This window comes from Natator depressus, chromosome 3 (assembly GCF_965152275.1).
Source record: "Natator depressus isolate rNatDep1 chromosome 3, rNatDep2.hap1, whole genome shotgun sequence".
Taxonomy (NCBI): domain Eukaryota; kingdom Metazoa; phylum Chordata; order Testudines; family Cheloniidae; genus Natator; species Natator depressus.
This window is the reverse complement of record NC_134236.1, coordinates 910,933-932,121: the sequence shown is the minus strand read 5'-3', so window position 1 is coordinate 932,121 and position 21,189 is coordinate 910,933. Positions and strand designations below refer to the sequence as shown.

General features: G+C 63.4%; 1 protein-coding gene across 1 annotated transcript in view; it reads left to right on the top strand.

The window, feature by feature from the left end:
• The window catches only part of SLC30A3 (solute carrier family 30 member 3), a 33,360-nt gene extending 13,350 nt beyond the window's left edge, over positions 1-20,010 (top strand). The window contains exons 6-8 of the mRNA XM_074946733.1: positions 8,377-8,482; positions 18,742-18,876; positions 19,285-20,010. Coding sequence (XP_074802834.1) covers positions 8,377-8,482; positions 18,742-18,876; positions 19,285-19,430 — 387 coding nt within the window. The 3' untranslated portion in view covers positions 19,431-20,010. The remainder of the gene's footprint in view (positions 1-8,376; positions 8,483-18,741; positions 18,877-19,284) is intronic.
• The last annotated feature ends 1,179 nt before the right edge of the window (positions 20,011-21,189 follow it).

Sequence of the window (21,189 nt, the reverse complement as noted above, 5' to 3'; positions counted from 1 at the left end):
CCTTCCGCTGCCTCGCGCCCCCGCTAACCGCGTCCCTCCCTCCGCTGCCTCACGGCCCCGCTAACCACGTCCCTCCCTCCGCTGCCTCGCGCCCCCGCTAACCACGTCCCTCCCTCCACTGCCTCGTGCCCCCTCTAACCACGTCCCTCCCTCGCTGCCTTCCCTCTCCTGCCCCCGCTAACCGCGTCCCTCCCTCCCTGCATCATCTCCCGTCCCTGCTAACTGCGTCCCTCCCTCCACTGCCTTCCCTCTCCTGCCCCCGTAACCACATCCCTCCCTCCGCTGCCTCGCGCCCCCGCTAACCGCGTCCCTCCCTCCGCTGCCTCACGGCCCGTCTAACCACGTCCCTCCCTCCACTGCCTCGCGCCCCGCTAACCGCGTCCCTCCCTCCGCTGCCTCACGGCCCCGCTAACCGCGTCCCTCCCTCCGCTGCCTCGCGCCCCGTCTAACCACGTCCCTCCCTCCCTGCACCATCTCCCGTCCCCGCCAACCACGTCCCTCCCTCCGCTGCCTCGCGCCCCCGCTAACCGCGTCCCTCCCTCCGCTGCCTCGCGCCCCCGCTAACCACGTCCCTCCCTCCGCTGCCTCGCGCCCCCGCTAACCGCGTCCCTCCCTCCGCTGCCTCACGTCCCCGCTAACCACATCCCTCCCTCCGCTGCCTCGCGCCCCCGCTAACCGCGTCCCTCCCTCCGCTGCCTCACGGCCCCGCTAACCACGTCCCTCCCTCCGCTGCCTCGCGCCCCCGCTAACCACGTCCCTCCCTCCGCTGCCTCGCGCCCCCGCTAACCGCGTCCCTCCCTCCGCTGCCTCGCGTCCCCGCTAACCACGTCCCTCCCTCCGCTGCCTCGTGCCCCCTCTAACCACGTCCCTCCCTCCACTGCCTCGTGCCCCCTCTAACCACGTCCCTCCCTCCGCTGCCTTCCCTCTCCTGCCCCCGCTAACCGCGTCCCTCCCTCCCTGCATCATCTCCCGTCCCTGCTAACTGCGTCCCTCCCTCCACTGCCTTCCCTCTCCTGCCCCCGTAACCACATCCCTCCCTCCGCTGCCTCGCGCCCCCGCTAACCGCGTCCCTCCCTCCGCTGCCTCGCGCCCCCGCTAACCGCGTCCCTCCCTCCGCTGCCTCACGGCCCCGCTAACCACGTCCCTCCCTCCCTGCATCATCTCCCGTCCCCGCCAACCACGTCCCTCCCTCCGCTGCCTTCCCTCTCCTGCCCCCGTAACCACATCCCTCCCTCCGCTGCCTCACGCCCCCGCTAACCACGTCCCTCCCTCCACTGCCTCACGCCCCCGCTAACCGCGTCCCTCCCTCCGCTGCCTCACGGCCCCGCTAACCGCGTCCCTCCCTCCGCTGCCTCGCGCCCCCGCTAACCACGTCCCTCCCTCCGCTGCCTCGCGCCCCCGCTAACCACGTCCCTCCCTCCACTGCCTCACGCCCCCGCTAACCGCGTCCCTCCCTCCGCTGCCTCGCGCCCCCGCTAACCGCGTCCCTCCCTCCGCTGCCTCGCGCCCCCGCTAACCACGTCCCTCCCTCCGCTGCCTCGTGCCCCCGCTAACCACGTCCCTCCCTCCGCTGCCTTCCCTCTCCCGTCCCCGCTAACTGCATCCCTCCCTCCACTGCCTTCCCTCTCCTGCCCCCGTAACCACATCCCTCCCTCCGCTGCCTCGCGCCCCCGCTAACCGCGTCCCTCCCTCCGCTGCCTGGCGTCCCTCCCTCCGCTGCCTTCCCTCTCCTGCCCCCGCTAACCGCGTCCCTCCCTCCGCTGCCTCGCGCCCCCGCTAACCGCGTCCCTCCCTCCGCTGCCTCGCGCCCCCGCTAACCGCATCCCTCCCTCCGCTGCCTTCCCTCTCCTGCCCCCGCTAACCGCGTCCCTCCCTCCGCTGCCTCGCGCCCCCGCTAACCGCGTCCCTCCCTCCGCTGCCTTCCCTCTCCTGCCCCCGCTAACCGCGTCCCTCCCTCCCTGCATCATCTCCCGTCCCCGCTAACTGCGTCCCTCCCTCCACTGCCTTCACTCTCCTGCCCCCGTAACCACATCCCTCCCTCCGCTGCCTCGCGCCCCCGCTAACCGCGTCCCTCCCTCCACTGCCTTCACTCTCCTGCCCCCGCTAACCGCGTCCCTCCCTCCGCTGCCTCGCGCCCCCGCTAACCGCGTCCCTCCCTCCGCTGCCTCGCGCCCCCGCTAACCGCGTCCCTCCCTCCGCTGCCTCACGGCCCCGCTAACCGCGTCCCTCCCTCCGCTGCCTCGCGCCCCCGCTAACCACGTCCCTCCCTCCGCTGCCTCGTGCCCCCTCTAACCACGTCCCTCCCTCCGCTGCCTTCCCTCTCCCGTCCCCGCTAACTGCGTCCCTCCCTCCACTGCCTTCCCTCTCCTGCCCCCGTAACCACATCCCTCCCTCCGCTGCCTCGCGCCCCCGCTAACCGCGTCCCTCCCTCCGCTGCCTGGCGTCCCTCCCTCCGCTGCCTTCCCTCTCCTGCCCCCGCTAACCGCGTCCCTCCCTCCGCTGCCTCGCGCCCCCGCTAACCGCGTCCCTCCCTCCGCTGCCTTCCCTCTCCTGCCCCCGCTAACCGCGTCCCTCCCTCCGCTGCCCTCCCTCTCCTGCCCCCGCTAACCGCGTCCCTCCCTCCGCTGCCTCGCGCCCCCGCTAACCGCGTCCCTCCCTCCGCTGCCTCGCGCCCCCGCTAACCGCATCCCTCCCTCCGCTGCCTTCCATCTCCTGCCCCCGCTAACCGCGTCCCTCCCTCCCTGCATCATCTCCCGTCCCCGCTAACTGCGTCCCTCCCTCCACTGCCTTCACTCTCCTGCCCCCGTAACCACATCCCTCCCTCCGCTGCCTCGCGCCCCCGCTAACCGCGTCCCTCCCTCCGCTGCCTCACGGCCCGTCTAACCACGTCCCTCCCTCCACTGCCTCGCGCCCCCGCTAACCGCGTCCCTCCCTCCGCTGCCTCGCGCCCCCGCTAACCACGTCCCTCCCTCCGCTGCCTCGCGCCCCCGCTAACCGCGTCCCTCCCTCCGCTGCCTCGCGCCCCCGCTAACCACGTCCCTCCCTCCGCTGCCTCACGGCCCCACTAACCACGTCCCTCCCTCCGCTGCCTCGCGCCCCCGCTAACCACGTCCCTCCCTCCCTGCATCATCTCCCGTCCCCGCCAACCACGTCCCTCCCTCCACTGCCTCACGCCCCCGCTAACCGCGTCCCTCCCTCCGCTGCCTCGCGCCCCCGCTAACCACGTCCCTCCCTCCGCTGCCTCACGGCCCCGCTAACCACGTCCCTCCCTCCGCTGCCTCGCACCCCCGCTAACCACGTCCCTCCCTCCCTGCATCATCTCCCGTCCCCGCCAACCACGTCCCTCCCTCCACTGCCTCGCGCCCCCGCTAACCGCGTCCCTCCCTCCGCTGCCTCGCGCCCCCGCTAACCACGTCCCTCCCTCCGCTGCCTCGCGCCCCCGCTAACCACATCCCTCCCTCCGCTGCCTCACGCCCCCGCTAACCGCGTCCCTCCCTCCGCTGCCTCGTGCCCCCGCTAACCGCGTCCCTCCCTCCGCTGCCTCACGCCCCCTCTAACCACGTCCCTCCCTCCACTGCCTCGTGCCCCCGCTAACCACGTCCCTCCCTCCGCTGCCTCGTGCCCCCGCTAACCACGTCCCTCCCTCCGCTGCCTCGTGCCCCCTCCTACCACGTCCCTCCCTCCGCTGCCTCGTGCCCCCTCTAACCACGTCCCTCCCTCCACTGCCTCGTGCCCCCTCTAACCACGTCCCTCCCTCCGCTGCCTCGTGCCCCCTCTAACCACGTCCCTCCCTCCACTGCCTCGTGCCCCCGCTAACCACGTCCCTCCCTCCGCTGCCTCGTGCCCCCGCTAACCACGTCCCTCCCTCCGCTGCCTCGTGCCCCCTCCTACCACGTCCCTCCCTCCGCTGCCTCGTGCCCCCTCTAACCACGTCCCTCCCTCCACTGCCTCGTGCCCCCTCTAACCACGTCCCTCCCTCCGCTGCCTCGTGCCCCCTCTAACCACGTCCCTCCCTCCACTGCCTCGTGCCCCCTCTAACCACGTCCCTCCCTCCGCTGCCTTCCCTCTCCCGTCCCCGCTAACCACGTCCCTCCCTCCGCTGCCTTCCCTCTCCTGCCCCCGCTAACCGCCTCCCTCCCTCCGCTGCCTCGCGCCCCCGCTAACCGCCTCCCTCCCTCCGCTGCTTCGCGCCCCCACTAACCGCATCCCTCCCTCCGCTGGCTCGCGCCCCGCTAACCACATCCCTCCCTCCGCTGCCTCGCGCCCCCTCTAACCACGTCCCTCCCTCCACTGCCTCACGCCCCCGCTAACCGCGTCCTTCCCTCCACTGCCTTCCCTCTCCTGCCCCCGTAACCACATCCCTCCCTCCGCTGCCTCGCGCCCCCTCTAACCACGTCCCTCCCTCCACTGCCTCACGGCCCCGCTAACCGCGTCCCTCCCTCCGCTGCCTCGCGCCCCCTCTAACCACGTCCCTCCCTCCGCTGCCTCACGGCCCCGCTAACCGCGTCCCTCCCTCCGCTGCCTCGCGCCCCCTCTAACCACGTCCCTCCCTCCGCTGCCTCACGCCCCCGCTAACCACGTCCCTCCCTCCGCTGCCTCACGGCCCCGCTAACCACGTCCCTCCCTCCGCTGCCTCGCGCCCCCGCTAACCACGTCCCTCCCTCCCTGCATCATCTCCCGTCCCCGCCAACCACGTCCCTCCCTCCACTGCCTCACGCCCCCGCTAACCGCGTCCCTCCCTCCGCTGCCTCGCGCCCCCGCTAACCACGTCCCTCCCTCCGCTGCCTCACGGCCCCGCTAACCACGTCCCTCCCTCCGCTGCCTCACGGCCCCGCTAACCACATCCCTCCCTCCGCTGCCTCACGCCCCCGCTAACCGCGTCCCTCCCTCCGCTGCCTCGCGCCCCCGCTAACCACATCCCTCCCTCCGCTGCCTCGCGCCCCCGCTAACCACATCCCTCCCTCCGCTGCCTCACGCCCCCGCTAACCGCGTCCCTCCCTCCGCTGCCTCGTGCCCCCGCTAACCGCGTCCCTCCCTCCGCTGCCTCACGCCCCCTCTAACCACGTCCCTCCCTCCACTGCCTCGTGCCCCCGCTAACCACGTCCCTCCCTCCGCTGCCTCGTGCCCCCTCTAACCACGTCCCTCCCTCCACTGCCTCGTGCCCCCTCTAACCACGTCCCTCCCTCCGCTGCCTTCCCTCTCCCGTCCCCGCTAACCACGTCCCTCCCTCCGCTGCCTTCCCTCTCCTGCCCCCGCTAACCGCCTCCCTCCCTCCGCTGCCTCGCGCCCCCGCTAACCGCCTCCCTCCCTCCGCTGCTTCGCGCCCCCACTAACCGCATCCCTCCCTCCGCTGGCTCGCGCCCCGCTAACCACATCCCTCCCTCCGCTGCCTCGCGCCCCCTCTAACCACGTCCCTCCCTCCACTGCCTCACGCCCCCGCTAACCGCGTCCTTCCCTCCACTGCCTTCCCTCTCCTGCCCCCGTAACCACATCCCTCCCTCCGCTGCCTCGCGCCCCCTCTAACCACGTCCCTCCCTCCACTGCCTCACGGCCCCGCTAACCGCGTCCCTCCCTCCGCTGCCTCGCGCCCCCTCTAACCACGTCCCTCCCTCCGCTGCCTCGCGCCCCCTCTAACCACGTCCCTCCCTCCGCTGCCTCACGCCCCCGCTAACCACGTCCCTCCCTCCGCTGCCTCACGGCCCCGCTAACCACGTCCCTCCCTCCGCTGCCTCGCGCCCCCGCTAACCACGTCCCTCCCTCCCTGCATCATCTCCCGTCCCCGCCAACCACGTCCCTCCCTCCACTGCCTCACGCCCCCGCTAACCGCGTCCCTCCCTCCGCTGCCTCGCGCCCCCGCTAACCACGTCCCTCCCTCCGCTGCCTCACGGCCCCGCCAACCACGTCCCTCCCTCCGCTGCCTCGTGCCCCCTCTAACCACGTCCCTCCCTCCGCTGCCTTCCCTCTCCCGTCCCCGCTAACCACGTCCCTCCCTCCGCTGCCTTCCCTCTCCTGCCCCCGCTAACCGCCTCCCTCCCTCCGCTGCTTCGCGCCCCCACTAACCGCATCCCTCCCTCCGCTGGCTCGCGCCCCGCTAACCACATCCCTCCCTCCGCTGCCTTCCCTCTCCTGCCCCCACTAACCGCGTCCCTCCCTCCGCTGCCTCGCGCCCCCTCTAACCACGTCCCTCCCTCCACTGCCTCACGCCCCCGCTAACCGCGTCCTTCCCTCCACTGCCTTCCCTCTCCTGCCCCCGTAACCACATCCCTCCCTCCGCTGCCTCGCGCCCCCTCTAACCACGTCCCTCCCTCCACTGCCTCACGGCCCCGCTAACCGCGTCCCTCCCTCCGCTGCCTCGCGCCCCCTCTAACCACGTCCCTCCCTCCGCTGCCTCACGGCCCCGCTAACCACGTCCCTCCCTCCACTGCCTCGTGCCCCCTCTAACCACGTCCCTCCCTCCGCTGCCTCGCGCCCCCTCTAACCGCGTCCCTCCCTCCGCTGCCTCACGCCCCCGCTAACCACGTCCCTCCCTCCGCTGCCTCGCGCCCCCGCCAACCGCGTCCCTCCCTCCGCTGCCTCGCACCCCCGCTAACCGCAGCCTTCCCTCTCCTGCCCCTCTTCCCAGGTCCCTCCCTCTGTGGGGCCACCTACCCCTCCTGAGTGGGCCCACTTCGCGCAGACACTTGTGTGCCCTGCTCAATGGCCCGAGGCTCTGGCCAGCCCCTGTCTCTAGCCCTGCCCTGCCCTGTCCCAGGTGGCAGCCGGCCAGTGACCCTGCACTGCACCTTGGAAGGATGGTGCCTCTGGCGGGACACGAAGGAGAGTGTCACGTCAGGACAAATCGCTTAGAGCAGGGCTGTCACAGCCCCAGGCTGGGGCTTCTCCACCTCTAAGGCACCGAACCAGCCAGCCAGGGAGGACTTTGGTCTCACCCCACTGGCTAACCACAGGTCTGTGACGGAGCGGGGAGTGGGGAGTTTTGACCTGGGAATGTTGCGTGGGAGGTTTACTGGGACTGTCTGCATTGGTGCTGGATGGTGCTGGGATAGCAGGGGGTGACTTCACTTGAGGGATGTCACCTGAGCCCAGGAGACGGTTGGGGCCAATAAGTCACACAAGCAATTCCCTTAGACACTCAGTGTCCCAGTATCTCCACCAGTGCCCCTCGTTAAGGGGATAAATGGGGATGGAAACCAATACCCCAGTAAAAGAGCAAAGGTTCCCTCGATCCCAAAGGACCAAGCCCCAGACCCAGGTCAATATACAAGTCAGATCTTACCCACAGATCACGCTGTTGCCAATCCTTCAGAATCTAAAATCTAAAGGTTTATTCATAAAAGAGAGAGACGGGAGCTAGAACGGGTTCAATGGAATCAATGACACACAGTGATGGCCAAGTGCTTGGCTCAGGCTTGCAGCAGGGATGGAATAAACGGCAGGTTCAAATCCAGTCTCTGGAGAACATCCCCAGCTGGGAGGGGTCTTTCAGTCCTTGATTCAGAGCTTCAGTGTAGCCAAGTCCCTCCAGAGGTAGGAAGCAGGACTGAAGACAAGATGGAGGAGCTGCAGCAGGTTTTTATAGTCTCTTGCCATGTGGCCTCTCTTTCTGTGTCCAGAGGACAAGCTGCCCATCCCGTGGCCTGGAAACACCTCAGAGTTCGGTCCCTAGGCAGGTCCCTGCACACCTGGCTGGGTCCCCAGGCGTGTCTGCCTTCTCTCAGAGGGTCAGTTGTGTCGCTGATGGTCCTTAATGGGCCATCCAGCAGGCTAGGCAGAGCTGACGCCAACTTGTCTGGGGTGTCCCCCAGAAGCAGAGCACAAGTTTGAACTACAGACAGGGCAGAGCCAATATTCGTAACTTCCACCACGAAATGATACCCCCATCCAGACAGCACGATCCTAACCAGCCAACCATCACCTCGTCTGAGACACCTCATTTGACCCCCTTTATACAAGATTTGGTGCCACGACAGGACCTTGATTGCAACAATGATCTATACGGTCCCAGTTCATGTCAATAACGTCACACACCTCCTGCCTGTCCCAGGGCTCTCTGGGGCTGGGTGCTGCCCATGAGCTGTGGGGAGACAGGACCTGCCCAGGGGAAATAGACTGAGATCCCCACAGGCTCGCTGGGACCCTGGTGCTCAGCCCCAAGGAAGAGCCATATGCCAGCTCCCTATGCTGGGCTCTGCCCTCTGCTGCCTCGTTCCCTCGGTGCGCGCCCCCCCCCCCAGCTTGAGGGGACAGTGGGGCTGGGCCAGGGACTCCTGGGTTCCACTCCTAGGTCTGACCCCCTCACTGGGTGGGGCTGGGAGGTCGTGCGGCTCTGGGGATTCGCTGGCTGCCCAGGTGTAACCCCAACCATGCCCCTTGCAGCCCCGGTACAAGATCGCTGACCCCATCAGCACCTTCCTCTTCTCCATCTTCGTGCTGGGCTCCACCATCACCATCCTCAGGGACGTCTTCCGGGTCCTCATGGAAGGTGAGCTGGGAGGGGGCACAGCGGGTATGGTGCCAGGAGGGCTCACGGGGCTGGGGGCAGAGGCTGCTGCTGCTGGGCAAGGGGAGCAGGCAGGGCCAGGGTCAGGCTGGGGGACAGGGGTCATGGGGTAGGGGAGGCTGGATGCAGAGGACGGGCAAAGCTGGGGAGCAGGGGCAGACCGGGGGGCAGGGGCAGTCGGGTTGGGGGACCAGGGCAGGGTTGCTTGGCAAAGGGTCTCACTGAAAAGTGAACAGGGAGCTGGGCAGATTCTCTGTTGTGAAAACCAGAATTACTCTGAGCTACGGCAGCCACAACCCCCCCCCGACAGATCGTCCCAAACCCCCCTCTGACCTCCCCACAACCCCCCCTCTGACCTCCCCACAACCCACCCCAACAAATCGTCCCAAACCCCCCTCTGACCTCCCCACAACCCCCCCTCTGACCTCCCCACAACCCACCCCAACAAATCGTTCCAAACCCCCCCTCTGACCTCCCCACAACCCCCCCTCTGACCTCCCCACAACCCACCCCAACAAATCGTCCCAAACCCCCCCTCTGACCTCCCCACAACCCCCCCTCTGACTTCCCCACAACCCACCCCAACAAATCGTTCCAAACCCCCCCTCTGACCTCCCCACAACCCCCCCTCTGACCTCCCCACAACCCACCCCAACAAATCGTCCCAAACCCCCCTCTGACCTCCCCACAACCCCCCCGACCTATCCACAACCTGCCCCTCTGCTCCCCACAACCCCCATGACAGATCACCCCAAACCCCCCTCTGACCTCCCCACAACCCCCCTCTGACCTCCCCACAACCCCCCTGACAGATCACCCCAACCCCCCAACCTCCTCACAACCCGCCTCTCTGCTCCCCACAACACCCCCAACAGATCGTCCCAAGCCATCACCCCTCTGAGTCCCTGCTGGGTGGCAAAGCAAAGTATGAGAGAAATTGAGGCACATGTAGCATTTATAAAAAATAGTACAGAAAATTCCCCCTTTGTACAAATATCTCTTTCCCCGTCACAACTGAACTGAGCAGGGTCCCTTTAACCAACATCTTGGGGAAGAGTCAACATGGTTTTTGTAAAGGGAAATCCTGCCTCCCCAATCCACTAGAATTCTCTGAGGGGGGAAACAAGCATGTGGACAAGGGGGATCCAGTGGACATAGTGTACTTAGATTTCCAGAAAGCCGTTGACAAGGTCCCTCACCACAGGCTCGTAAGCTGTCATGGGATAAGAGGGAGGTCCTCTCATGGGTCAGTAAATGGTTAAAAGATCAGAAACAAAGGGCAGGAATAAATGGTCAGTTTTCAGAATGGAGAGAGGTAAATAGCGGTGTCCCCCAGGGGTCTGGACAGGGCCCAGTCCTATTCTACATATTCATAAATGATCTGGAGAAAGGGGTAAACAGTGAGGTGGCCAAATTTGCAAATGATACAAAACTGCTCAAGATTGTAACTCCAAAGCAGACTACAAAGAGTGAACTAAGGGATCTCACTAAACTGGGCGACTGGGCAACAAAATGGCAGATGAAATTCACTGTTTATAAATGCAAAGTAATGCACAGTGGAAAACATAATCCCAACTCTACATATTAAATAATGGGGTCTAAATTAGCTGTTACCACTCAAGAAAGAGATCTTGGTGTCATCGTGGATAGTTCTCTGAAGACGTCCACGCAGTGTTCAGCGACCGTCAAAAAAGCAGACGGGATTTTAGGAATCATCAGAGAATAAGATGGAGAATATCTTATTGCCCTTATATAAATTCATGGTACACGCACATCTTGAATACTGCATACAGATGTGGTCCCCTCATCTCAAAAAAGATAGACTGGTGTCAGAAAAGGTTCCGAGAGTGGCAACTAAAATGATTAGGGGTTTGGAACGGGTCCCATATCAGGAGAGATTAAAGAGGCCAGGACTTTTCATCTTTGAAAAGAGGAGACTAAAGGGGGATAGGACAGAGGTCTATAAAGTCATGAGTGGTGTGGAGAAAGTGAATAAGGAAAAGTTATTTACTTGTTCCCATAATATAAGAACTAGGGGCCACCAAGTGAAATTAATGGGCAGCAGGTTTAAAACAAATAAAAGGAAGTTCTTCTTCACTCAGAGCACAGTCAACCTGTGGAACTCCTTGCCTGAGGAGGTTGTGAGGGCTAGGACTATAACAGGGTTTAAAAGAGAACTGGATAAATTCAGGGAGGTTAAGTCCATTAATGGCTATTAGCCAGGATGGGTAAGGAAAGGTGTGCCTAGCCTCTGTTTGTCCGAGGGTGGAGATGGATGGCAGGAGAGAGAACCTGTTCGGTTCACTCCCTCTGGGGCACCGGGTGCTGGCCGCTGTCGGTCGACAGGACACAGGGCCGGACGGACCCTTGGTCTGACCCCGTCTGGCCTCTCTGATGTGGGCTCAGACAGCGACGAGATGAAAAATCTTCACATCATGTTTTTTATTTCCCTCTTCCAGCCTGCCAAGGGTGGGCCGAGGCTGCTGCACGTCTCCAGGCGCTCAGGGGGCACTTAACAAAGCTTGGCTAATGGTGGCCTGCTTGCCGTTTGAGCACCCTCCTGGGTGGGTGTGGGGCGGGGTAGGACTGTCTCCATGGCTGGTGTTACCTAGGGAGGTGGTAGAATCTCCTTCCTTGGAAGTTTTTAAGGTCAGGCTTGACAAAGCCCTGGCTGGGATGATTTGATTGGGGATTGGTCCTGCTTTGAGCAGGGGTTGGACTAGATGACCTCCTGAGGTCCCTTCCAACCCTGATATTCTATGATTCTATGGTGTCACATGGGCAGAACGAACATCACCAGGGAGAGTAACGCAGCATGTCACGGAGTAAACCCCTCACCGCCTCCTCAGTCCGAGGACCGGTCTGGGCGCCAGCTGTGAGTTTGTCAGTTCTTAGCTATCTGCAGTTGTGGCACTGGGTCTACCAGCATCGGCCTCCAGCAGCTTTACCCTTCGCTGGGTCCTCTCTCACCCCTGGGCAGGACAAACCCGTCCGGCCCTCGCCCTGCCCAGGGCTCCCCACGCTCAGCCGGGCTCTCAGCCATCACAAGACACAGCTTTGCCTCTGGCCCCCAAGCAAGGGCAGGCCAGGCTGGTGTAACGCCAGTGGACCCCGGTTGTTGGTGGGTGGGATCGAACCTGGGACCTCTGGCGCTTAGGGCATGAGCCTCCACCGCATGAGCTAAGAGCCACCTGGCGCTCAGCTAAGGCTGTGGGTCAGACTCCTTTTCTCTCTCTCTCTCTAAGTGGTCTCGGGCCACTCGAGGAGGCAGAACCCCACACCCAGGAAGTGTGTGGGTTACACTGACTCCCTCGGGCACAGCAGCCAGCTGAGGTTACATCCGAGACCATGGAACTCACAGCTCCCCTGTGGGTCTGGGGGTGAGGGGGACGAAGTGGGAATTTTCTGTAATATGTTTATGAAGACTGTGTGTGCCTCAGTTTCCCATGTGCGTGGCACTGTTCCTCAGCGGGTGGGAAGGTCTGGGGGCTCTAGGGGCAGGCGAAGACACAGGTGTGGATGGCGCCTGGCAGCCTGGGCCTTAGGTCCCATCTCCATGCAGCTCTTGAGAAGAGAAGGGCAGATCCAATGCCTGGGACGTGGACACCAGGCAACCAACCACCATGGATGGTCCCACCGCTCCGCAGGGGGCCAAGCCGCACCCCCCAGCTTGGGAACAAAGGCCTGGGGCGGTGGGGGGGATAAGAGCTGGGGGCTGGAAGGAGTCGGGCTCTCACCTGGAGTCTGACCAAGGAGGTTGGATGGAGAGACAGACATAGCGCGAACCATGGGGGTCACTGCGGCTGGGCTGGGCTGTAACCGTCAGTTCTCTGGGCCACCCGAGGGGCTGCCTGGGCCATGTGCCAGGAGACCAATAAACCCACCTGGTTTCACAGCGCTGGGCGAGTGGCCCTGCAGACGCTGGGCGAGGGGCACTGATCCCTGAGGAGAGGACACGTCTCCCCCAGGGTCTGTCCCAGACTCGCTGCCCAGGGCTCCCGGGGTGGGGCAGGGGGCTGCAGCCCCAGGGGCCCAGTCTCAGGAGGTGGCGAGACCGCGTGGCTCACCCTGGGGGAAGAGCGAGACCCGGGGGTCTGGGTCACTGAAGGGCTCCTCCCAGAGACTGTTCAAGAACCCCAGCCCTATGGATCTGGGTGGGGCTGTTCCTCTGCCCCTCAGGCCCAGGGGCTGGTTACAGACAGGAAGGTGCCCGGAGCCTAGCAGCCCTTCCTTCGCGTCACAAGCCGGGGGAAGGACTCTCCCGCTCCCTGCCAGGCAGCTACCTGCGTGTGCCTTGGCACCTCCACGCCCAGCCTTCTGGCTCAGGGGTTCAACCCCTGGGCTGGGGCAGGAACCGGGCTGGAGTTTTGTCCTCAGGTGACCCAGGCATTCCCCACAAGGACGTCAGAGCTGGTGAGCTGGAGAACCCCGACTACCAGCCCCCCGCCCTGCCTGTGTCTGCCCAGGGCTCTGAGGCATAGGCGGGGCGAATGGCTCCCCACCTGGGCCCGTCGCCCCCGTCACAGCCCTGCAGCGTTCGATGGGGTGGCACCACACAGGGTGTGACAAGGGGCCTCTGCCCCAGAATCTCCCCGCCCCAGGAGGGTCTCCCCATTGGCCACCTCCCTCCGCTCCCCTGTGGGTCCGATGAGTCCGAGCCCCGGAGAGTCCAATGTGACACGTGCCTGGGGCCTGGAGTGGGAGCTCGTCTGCCCCCCCATGCCCCCGAGGACCTGGCTGGGTGGCTGCTTCCCTCCGATGGGTCAGTCGCATCGTGCCTCTGGGAGCCGGAGCTCCAGGCTGCCTTGGGTGGGCCTCTGTGCCCTGGGCTTTCCCCAGCTCACCCCTCACGGGTTGTCTGGCCACTGTCCCGCTCCCCCTTGGGCTTCTGCCCATGTAGGCCCTGTTTTCCTACAGACATCCCATCTCAGGGCTCTGAGACCCCTTGGAGGAGTCAACCCGCATCCTGCTCCCCCCTTTGGGTTTACGCCAGTCCCACTTCTGGGGCGCCTCCATGGTCCCTCTCCCAGCACCCAGGCTTAGGCCAGTCCCCTTCGGGTCTCTCCATCCCTGGACCGACTTGCCCCAAAGGGATCTGCCCACCGGCCTGACGGCGCAGCCCCTGCGGCTTCCTGTCCACTAGCCACGTTCTAGGCTCGTAGGGACTCATCTCCTGGAGTTGTTCTGATCCAGCCACATTACACAAATCCTCCAGCGCAGAGACCCCTGCCCCCACCCCATTTGTGGGGAGATCCTCCCAGCAGGGGGGGCTTCCATGTAGGTCACCCCCGGGTCTTCTGCACACCCCAAAACCTTTTCCCATAAGCCTCAGGTGCCCATTCAGAGTTGAGCAGTGGAGCCTGGTTGAACTGTTCCTAGTCCCCAGTATCGGCTCCGTCCTTCTGGCTGGGCGCCCCATGGCTCTGGGACTGAGCAAGGGGGTGAGATGCGGAGCTGGCCCGCAGGGCCAGCCTGGTTCAATCGCAGGCCTTCTCAAAGGCAGTGAGGTGGGAACCGATATCCCTCCCCTCCTCCAACTGGGCAACAATTTGGGATCTAGGCTCCCTGCGGAACTGGCATCCCAGAGCCTTTCCCCACTGTCCCCTCGGTGGGTCCTCTCGCCCCTCAGCTTCTCCAGCCCCCGTTCATGTTTCCGCTGCTTCTCCTGGTTCTTCCTCGTCTTTTCGCTGCTTCTCACGGGCTGCTAGCCTCTGTTGCTCCAGCCGGAGCCCCTTCGCTCTCAGCTCCTACTCCACCAAATCCATCGAGGGCGAACCAGGACCTGCTGCTGCCTCTGTCACTCTCGGACACTCTGGGAACCCCACTTGGGCCTGGAACCGGCTTCTCGGACTGACCGTCCTCCAGCCGTGCAACCAGCTGCCCCTTATTGAGCTGCCGCACACGTAACGTCTCTCCCTGCCCCTGCACAGGCTTGTGATGTCCCTCTCAGGGAGGTGCTTACACGCCATTTTCTTGTTTCCTTTGACTACACTTGTTTTCCTGCCGCACATCACAGCACAACATTACTGGTGCACTCAGCATCCCACCGCACCCACCACCTGTCAGGGATTGTCAAGGTTCCTTCCCCACTCTGAACTCTAGGGTACAGATGTGGGGACCTGCATGAAAGACCCCCTAAGATTATTCTGACCAGCTTAGCTTAAACGCTGCCACCACCAAAGTGTTACACAAAGAACAGGGGAAGTGCCCACTTGGAAATGTCTCCCCCCAAAAAATATCCCCCCAAGCCCTACACCCCCTTTCCTGGGGAAGGCTTGATAAAAATCCTCACCAATTTGTACAGGTGAACACAGACCCAAACCTTTTAGATCTTAAGAACAATGAAAAATCAGTCAGGTTCTTAGAAGAAGAAGAATTTTAATTAAAGAAAAGGTAAAAGAATCACCTCTGTAAAATCACGATAGTAAATACCTTACAGGGTAATCAGATTCAAAACACAGAGAATCCCTCTAGGCAAAACCTTAAGTTACAAAAAGACACAAAAACAGGAATATACATTCCATCCAGCACAGCTTATTTTATCAGCCATTTAAACAAAACAATCTAACGCATACCTAAGTAGAATCATAGAATCATAGAATCATAGAATATCAGGGTTGGAAGGGACCCCAGAAGGTCATCTAGTCCAACCCCCTGCTCGAAGCAGGACCAATTCCCAGTTAAATCATCCCAGCCAGGGCTTTGTCAAGCCTGACCTTAAAAACCTCTAAGGAAGGAGATTCTACCACCTCCCTAGGTAACGCATTCCAGTGTTTCACCACCCTCCTAGTGAAAAAGTTTTTCCTAATATCCAATCTAAACCTCCCCCATTGCAACTTGAGACCATTACTCCTCGTTCTGTCATCTGCTACCATTGAGAACAGTCTAGAGCCATCCTCTTTGGAACCCCCTTTCAGGTAGTTGAAAGCAGCTATCAAATCCCCCCTCATTCTTCTCTTCTGCAGACTAAACAATCCCAGCTCCCTCAGCCTCTCCTCATAAGTCATGTGTTCCAGACCCCTAATCATTTTTGTTGCCCTTCGCTGGACTCTCTCCAATTTATCCACATCCTTCTTGTAGTGTGGGGCCCAAAACTGGACACAGTACTCCAGATGAGGCCTCACCAGTGTCGAATAGAGGGGAACGATCACGTCCCTCGATCTGCTCGCTATGCCCCTACGTATACATCCCAAAATGCCATTGGCCTTCTTGGCAACAAGGGCACACTGTTGACTCATATCCAGCTTCTCGTCCACTGTCACCCCTAGGTCCTTTTCCGCAGAACTGCGTAGATCGCTTACTAACTCTTTACAGGAGTTCTGACCTGCATTCCTGCTCTGGTCCCGGCAAAAGCATCACACAGACAGAGAGAACCCTTTGTTCCCCCCCGCCCCCGCCAGCTTTGAAAGTATCTTGTCTCCTCATTGGTCATTTTGGTCAGGTGCCAGAGAGGTTATCTTAGCTTCTTAACCCTTTACAGGTGAGAGGGTTTTGCCTCTGGCCAGGTAGGATTTAAAGGTGTTTACCCTTCCCTTTATACTCATGACAGGGATGCACAGGGCTGGGCTATGCCCCAGCCTGGGAACAGTCTCTGGGAGGAGCCCTTCAGTGACCCAGATCCCCCGGGGTCTCGCTCTTCCCCCAGGGTGAGCCACGTGGTCTCACCGCCTCCTGAGACTGGGCCCCTGGGGCTGCAGCCCCCTGCCCCACCCCGGGAGCTCTGGGCAGCGAGTCTGGGACAGACCCTCAGGGCTCAGTGCCCTTCGCCAGCGTCTGCAGTGACACTCTCAAAGGGCAGGCGGACAGGCGGGTTTATTAGCCACCTGGCACACGTCAGCAGACGCCTGTGGTGTAGCCAGAGAGCTGAATGTTAAAGTGAGGCCAGTCTGGGCAGCCCAGCGCCCAGCCCCGCTGTCACGGACCCCATGTTCGGGCCGTGTCTCTGACTGCCTTCCTCAGTCAGTTCCCAGATGAGAGCCCTTAGCTTCCTGCAGAACCCCCCGGGGCCCCCTCCCACCTCTCTGCCCAGCCCCTCGCTGAGCCTTGAGCCAGGAGTTGCTGGAGCTGGTGATGGGTCTCTGGGCCCCTCGATCAGTCAGCGCTGGGCTGACGCTGTTCATTCCACCCAGCAGAGAGGTGACGCCCACCTCAGGCTCTTAGCCTGCCCTGCGAGCCAACCGCACCCCTGCCCCACCCTGGGGAACAATGCAACGTACCGGGGAAACTGAGGCACACCTAGGCATCATAAAAAGAGCACAGAAAACTCGCCCTTGTCACGGGTGGGTTTCTAGTCGCCTGTCCTAGCCTGGGGCGGCTTTAGGGCAGCACCAAGAAGCAAAGGTTAGGACACAAGCCAGGCTGCTGTGGCATGGGCGTGGGTCTGGCACGCCCAGCTGAGCCCTGTGTCGCTCAAAGGCAGTGCTTGTCCCAGCCGCTGGTCACCTCTCGGGCTCCCCTAGCAATTCCCCCCCGCCCCCCGAGAGCTGTCCCCCAGCATCAACCCAACCCATCCCAGCACCACCCCGATAACCCACCTCCCCCAGCATCACCCCGACAGCCCCCCAGCTATCACCCCCACCCCCAGCAATCACCCCCACAGCCCCCCAGCAATCACCCCGACATCCTGCCCCCGCAGCAATCAACCCACCATCCTGCCAGCAACCAGTCCCCCCCCAGCAATCACCCCTTGCCCCCACCAAGCACCCCCAATACCCCTCTAGTGCCACACCCCCAGCAGCCTGTCAGCCTGTCACCAAGCCTCAGGAGTGAAGCGACCCCCAGCTTGGCACAGGCTGTTGCAGGCTCCCATGGGTGCTCCACGTCCCCACCTGAGCCCCTGGGCGCCAGCCCTCCTGGGGTATGCATTGAGCTCTGTCCAGCAAGTCCAGCTGAGATAGACTCCTACTCAGAGATTTGCCCACATCTCAGGGACTGATACACCCCGGCTAGGCTTTGCAGTGACACCAGGCAGTGTTTTCCAAACAGAGCAGGGTTTATTAGTCACCTGGACACAGCATCAAGAAGTTCTGAAGTTAGCACAGAGAAACAAAGATTAAGCCATAGTCCAGTTGGCCAAGCCAGTGCAATCAGCCAGCCAAGCTGCTATGGACTCCATTTCAGGCTCTCTCTCTCTCTCCTTTCTCAGTCCCAGGTGAGAGGTCGGGGGTCTATGTGGAGGGTAGCACTTAACCCTGACACCTTTCCCTTTGTTCTTGAGCTGGGGTGTTGGCTTGGCTTCCCTGCCGAGAGCTGGGCGTGGGAAATCTCCTTCCTCTGGAGCTTTGCTGGGTGGGAATGTTCTGGGCAGTGTCATCGACATGGGTTGGGTCCAGCCAGCCCTTAATGACCCCCAGCCCGCCCCCCAATAACACGGCACAGCTCCTGCTCCACTGGGCAGCAATGCAAAGTGCAGAGGGAAACTGAGGCACACATAGGGTTCATACACGTCCCACCAGCATGGGGAGAAAAGCCTGGTTGCTATGGGGCTTTCTAAACTGGGGGTTGGGCCAGGGTGTGGCAAAATCCAGTGGCCGGAAACTGATGCCAGCCAGTCCATTGGCCAGCAGGCCCATGTGTTAACCCCAGGGCAGTGACCCACAGGCCCAAACAGCCCAGGGCACCAGTGACTGAGGCGGCTAGTGACCAGGCTGACCAGGCCGACGCATTAGCCCAGTGCAGGTTCCTGGGCTCAGGGCGGGGTCGCGGACGAGGGGCTCTGCTGGTGGGAGCCAGGGGGCCAATGGGCCCGTCTGGCCTGAGTTCTGAGGACCTGGCCACCGCCGGGCTGGGCAATGGGAGGAGGTGGGCAGCCTGGCCCTGGAATGCTCCTGCCAGTGCTGGGGGGGACATGCCTCACCCTAGCTCTGGCGGGGGGCAGCCCTAGGTCCTGGCCGCCCAGTGATCCCTGAGCCCAGCACACGCCACCCCATGCACATAGCACTCTCCGGCCCATTCCAGCTGCGCGTGATGCCCCCGCTCTGGGCGCATCTCCTGCCCCCATGCCTGCCAGCGCCATGGGGCCACCCCAGGACAGCCTGGCCCCCCACAGCCTGCTCCAGCTCCGCTCTGGCTTCCCCTCCGCCCACCCCGACCCCCAGGGCTGTGAGCAGCCTCTCCAGAGAGCCCTGGGGTGCCCCTGTGCCAGGGCTGGAGCCCTGCCAGGCTGGGGGAGCTGCCTACCTGAGCCCCCAGGAGCTGGGCTGCCCCTGGTGCCAGGCCTCACCCTCCCTGCTTGGCCCCAGGGGCGCCGCGGGGCGTCGAGTTCACCGCGGTGAAGGACGTGCTACTGGCCGTGAAGGACGTGAAGGACGCCCACAACCTGCACCTCTGGGCCCTGACCCTCAGCCACCACGTGGTGTCTGTGCACGTGGCAGTCGGTGAGTGCCCCCCCCCACCCAACCCCTCCCACCAGAGTGGCTGGGCGCCAGCTGTGGGGCACCCCCCCCCCACCAGACTGGGGTCCCTGCCCCCCACTGCCACCAGGGATGGGGTCCTTGCATGTTCCACCCTGGCATGTGCTCCTTGCAGGTCCTGCCGCCCCCCCCACATGGTCCCTGCATGCCTCGCCCCCGATATGTGATTCCTGCAGGCCCTGCCCCCGGTAGGTGATCCCTGCAGGCCCCGCCCCCCCAGTACCTGGTTCCTGCAGGCCCCGCCCCCTGGTCCCTGCAGGCCCCGCCCCCCAATAGGTGGTCCCTGCAGGCCTCACCCCCCCGCACATGGTCCCTGCAGGCCCCGCCCCCAGGCGATGCTCACACGGGGCTGGGCTGCCCCTTTGCCTGCAGATGCCGGCGCGGACATGGAGGACGTGCTGCAGGAAGCCACCGCCCAGCTGCAGAGGACCTTTGGCTTCGTCTCGTGCACGGTGCAGGTGGAGCGGTACCTGGAGGACATGGCCACCTGCCGCCAGTGCCAGGACCCCCAGGACTGAGCACCGGGCCCGCGGCACCTGGCACCAGAGATGGAGACGCCCCAGCCCCCAGCCTCCACTCTGCCCAGCCAGCGGACTGTGGGGCTGCCCCACCAGGCCCTGGTCTTGGCTCTCTTTCTACTGCCAATGGGGCACAAGGGCCAAGGTGCCTTGTGCCAGGAGCCCCACCCACACTGCCCCAGGGGCTGCGCCCCACGCGGGGGAGAGAGCCATGGGACTGCTGGAGCTGCCCTGCCCCCACTGCTGGGGCAGAGGGGCCATGCTGGGACCGTTCTCCCCGTCTGCCTCTGCTGAGCTCTCGGGAAAGGGGGAGCCGTCGCCCCGGCGCCCCTTCAGGCAGCCTGTCTTTGCGCAAGTGGGGTGCAATGCAGAGCGCCCCCTGCAGGGTGAGCGTGTCACACTCCCTGCCCCCTGGCCTGGGACTGGGGCGGCTCTGCTCTGGGGCTGCTCCTGCAGCTGCTGCTACATTGCATCGCCCTACATTGCAGGGGCCCTGCGCCCCCGGTCACCGCCAGATGCCCGTTGTTCTCTCCTGCTCCTTACAGAGCAACGGCCACGCTGGGCCAGACCAAAGGTCCCTCTAGCCCAATGTCCTGTCTCCAGCCAGGGCCAGGGCCCCAGAGGGAGTGAACAGACCGGGCAATCACCCAGTGATCCCTCCCGTCGCCCATTCCCAGCTCCTGGCAAACAGCGGCATCAGCCCTGCCCATCCCGGCCCACTGATGGACCTGTCCTCCATGGACATATCTAGCTCTTTTTGAACCCTGTTCTAGTCTTGGCCTTCACAACATCCCCTGGCAAGGAGTTCCACAGGTTGACTGTGCGTTGTGTGAAGAAATACTTCCTTGCGTTTGTTTAAACCTGCTGCCTAGTAATTAATAGGGCGACCGCTAGTTCTTGGGTTATGAGGAGTAAACGACACGTCCTTATCTACTTTCTCCCCACCGGTCAGAATTTCATAGACCTCGATCATCTCCCCCCTTCGTCGTCTCTTTTCCAAGCAGAAGAGTCCCAGTCTGTTTAATCTCCCCTCGTACGGAGCTGTTCCAGACCCCTCACCATTTGTGTTGCCCTTTTCTGAACCATTTCCAAGGCCAGTCTAGCTTTTCTGGGATGGGGCACCCAAGACTTGTCCCAAGGCAACATCAGGCCACTAGTTACTGCAGCTGACTCTGCTGCAGGGCCCCTCAGCTGTGTGGGGAGTTAGGGAGCCGGTCGGCCCCATCCCGCCCGCTGCAGCCCAGCCGTGCCTTGGTGGGGGCGGCTCCTGGGCTCAGGGCGAGCTTTGAAAGATCTCCAGCCCTCTAAGCAGCAGGGGCCTGGTCCCGGGAGGGGTGGGGGGTGGCCTGGCTCACAGTCCCCTGGGGCAGGCCTGCAGTGTCTGTCATGCTGCCTGCCGCACCCAGCTGACTGCAGGGTGGGGGGCTACCAGGACCCCCAGAGAGGGGTATTTGCCCCCACCCAGGCTCCCTGCGTGGAACCCCTCCCTGGCAGCCCCCTGCCAGCAGCACTGATCGGGTGGGGCCGCAGCACCAGGCTAGGGCAGAGGGGCTGTCCTGTGCCCCCCACCCCCACCCCGCAGTCCCTACCCAGGGGCCTCTCCCAGCCAGGGCAAATGCAGCTCCTGGCTTTGCCTCACTCACGGCCAGGCCTGGCCCCCTCCCCTTGCCTGATCCATGGCCCCGTGTCTGCCTGCCCTCCGCCGAACCCCGACTGAGTCGCTGGTGGGGCGGGAGCCCTGGGTCATGCAGCATGACCA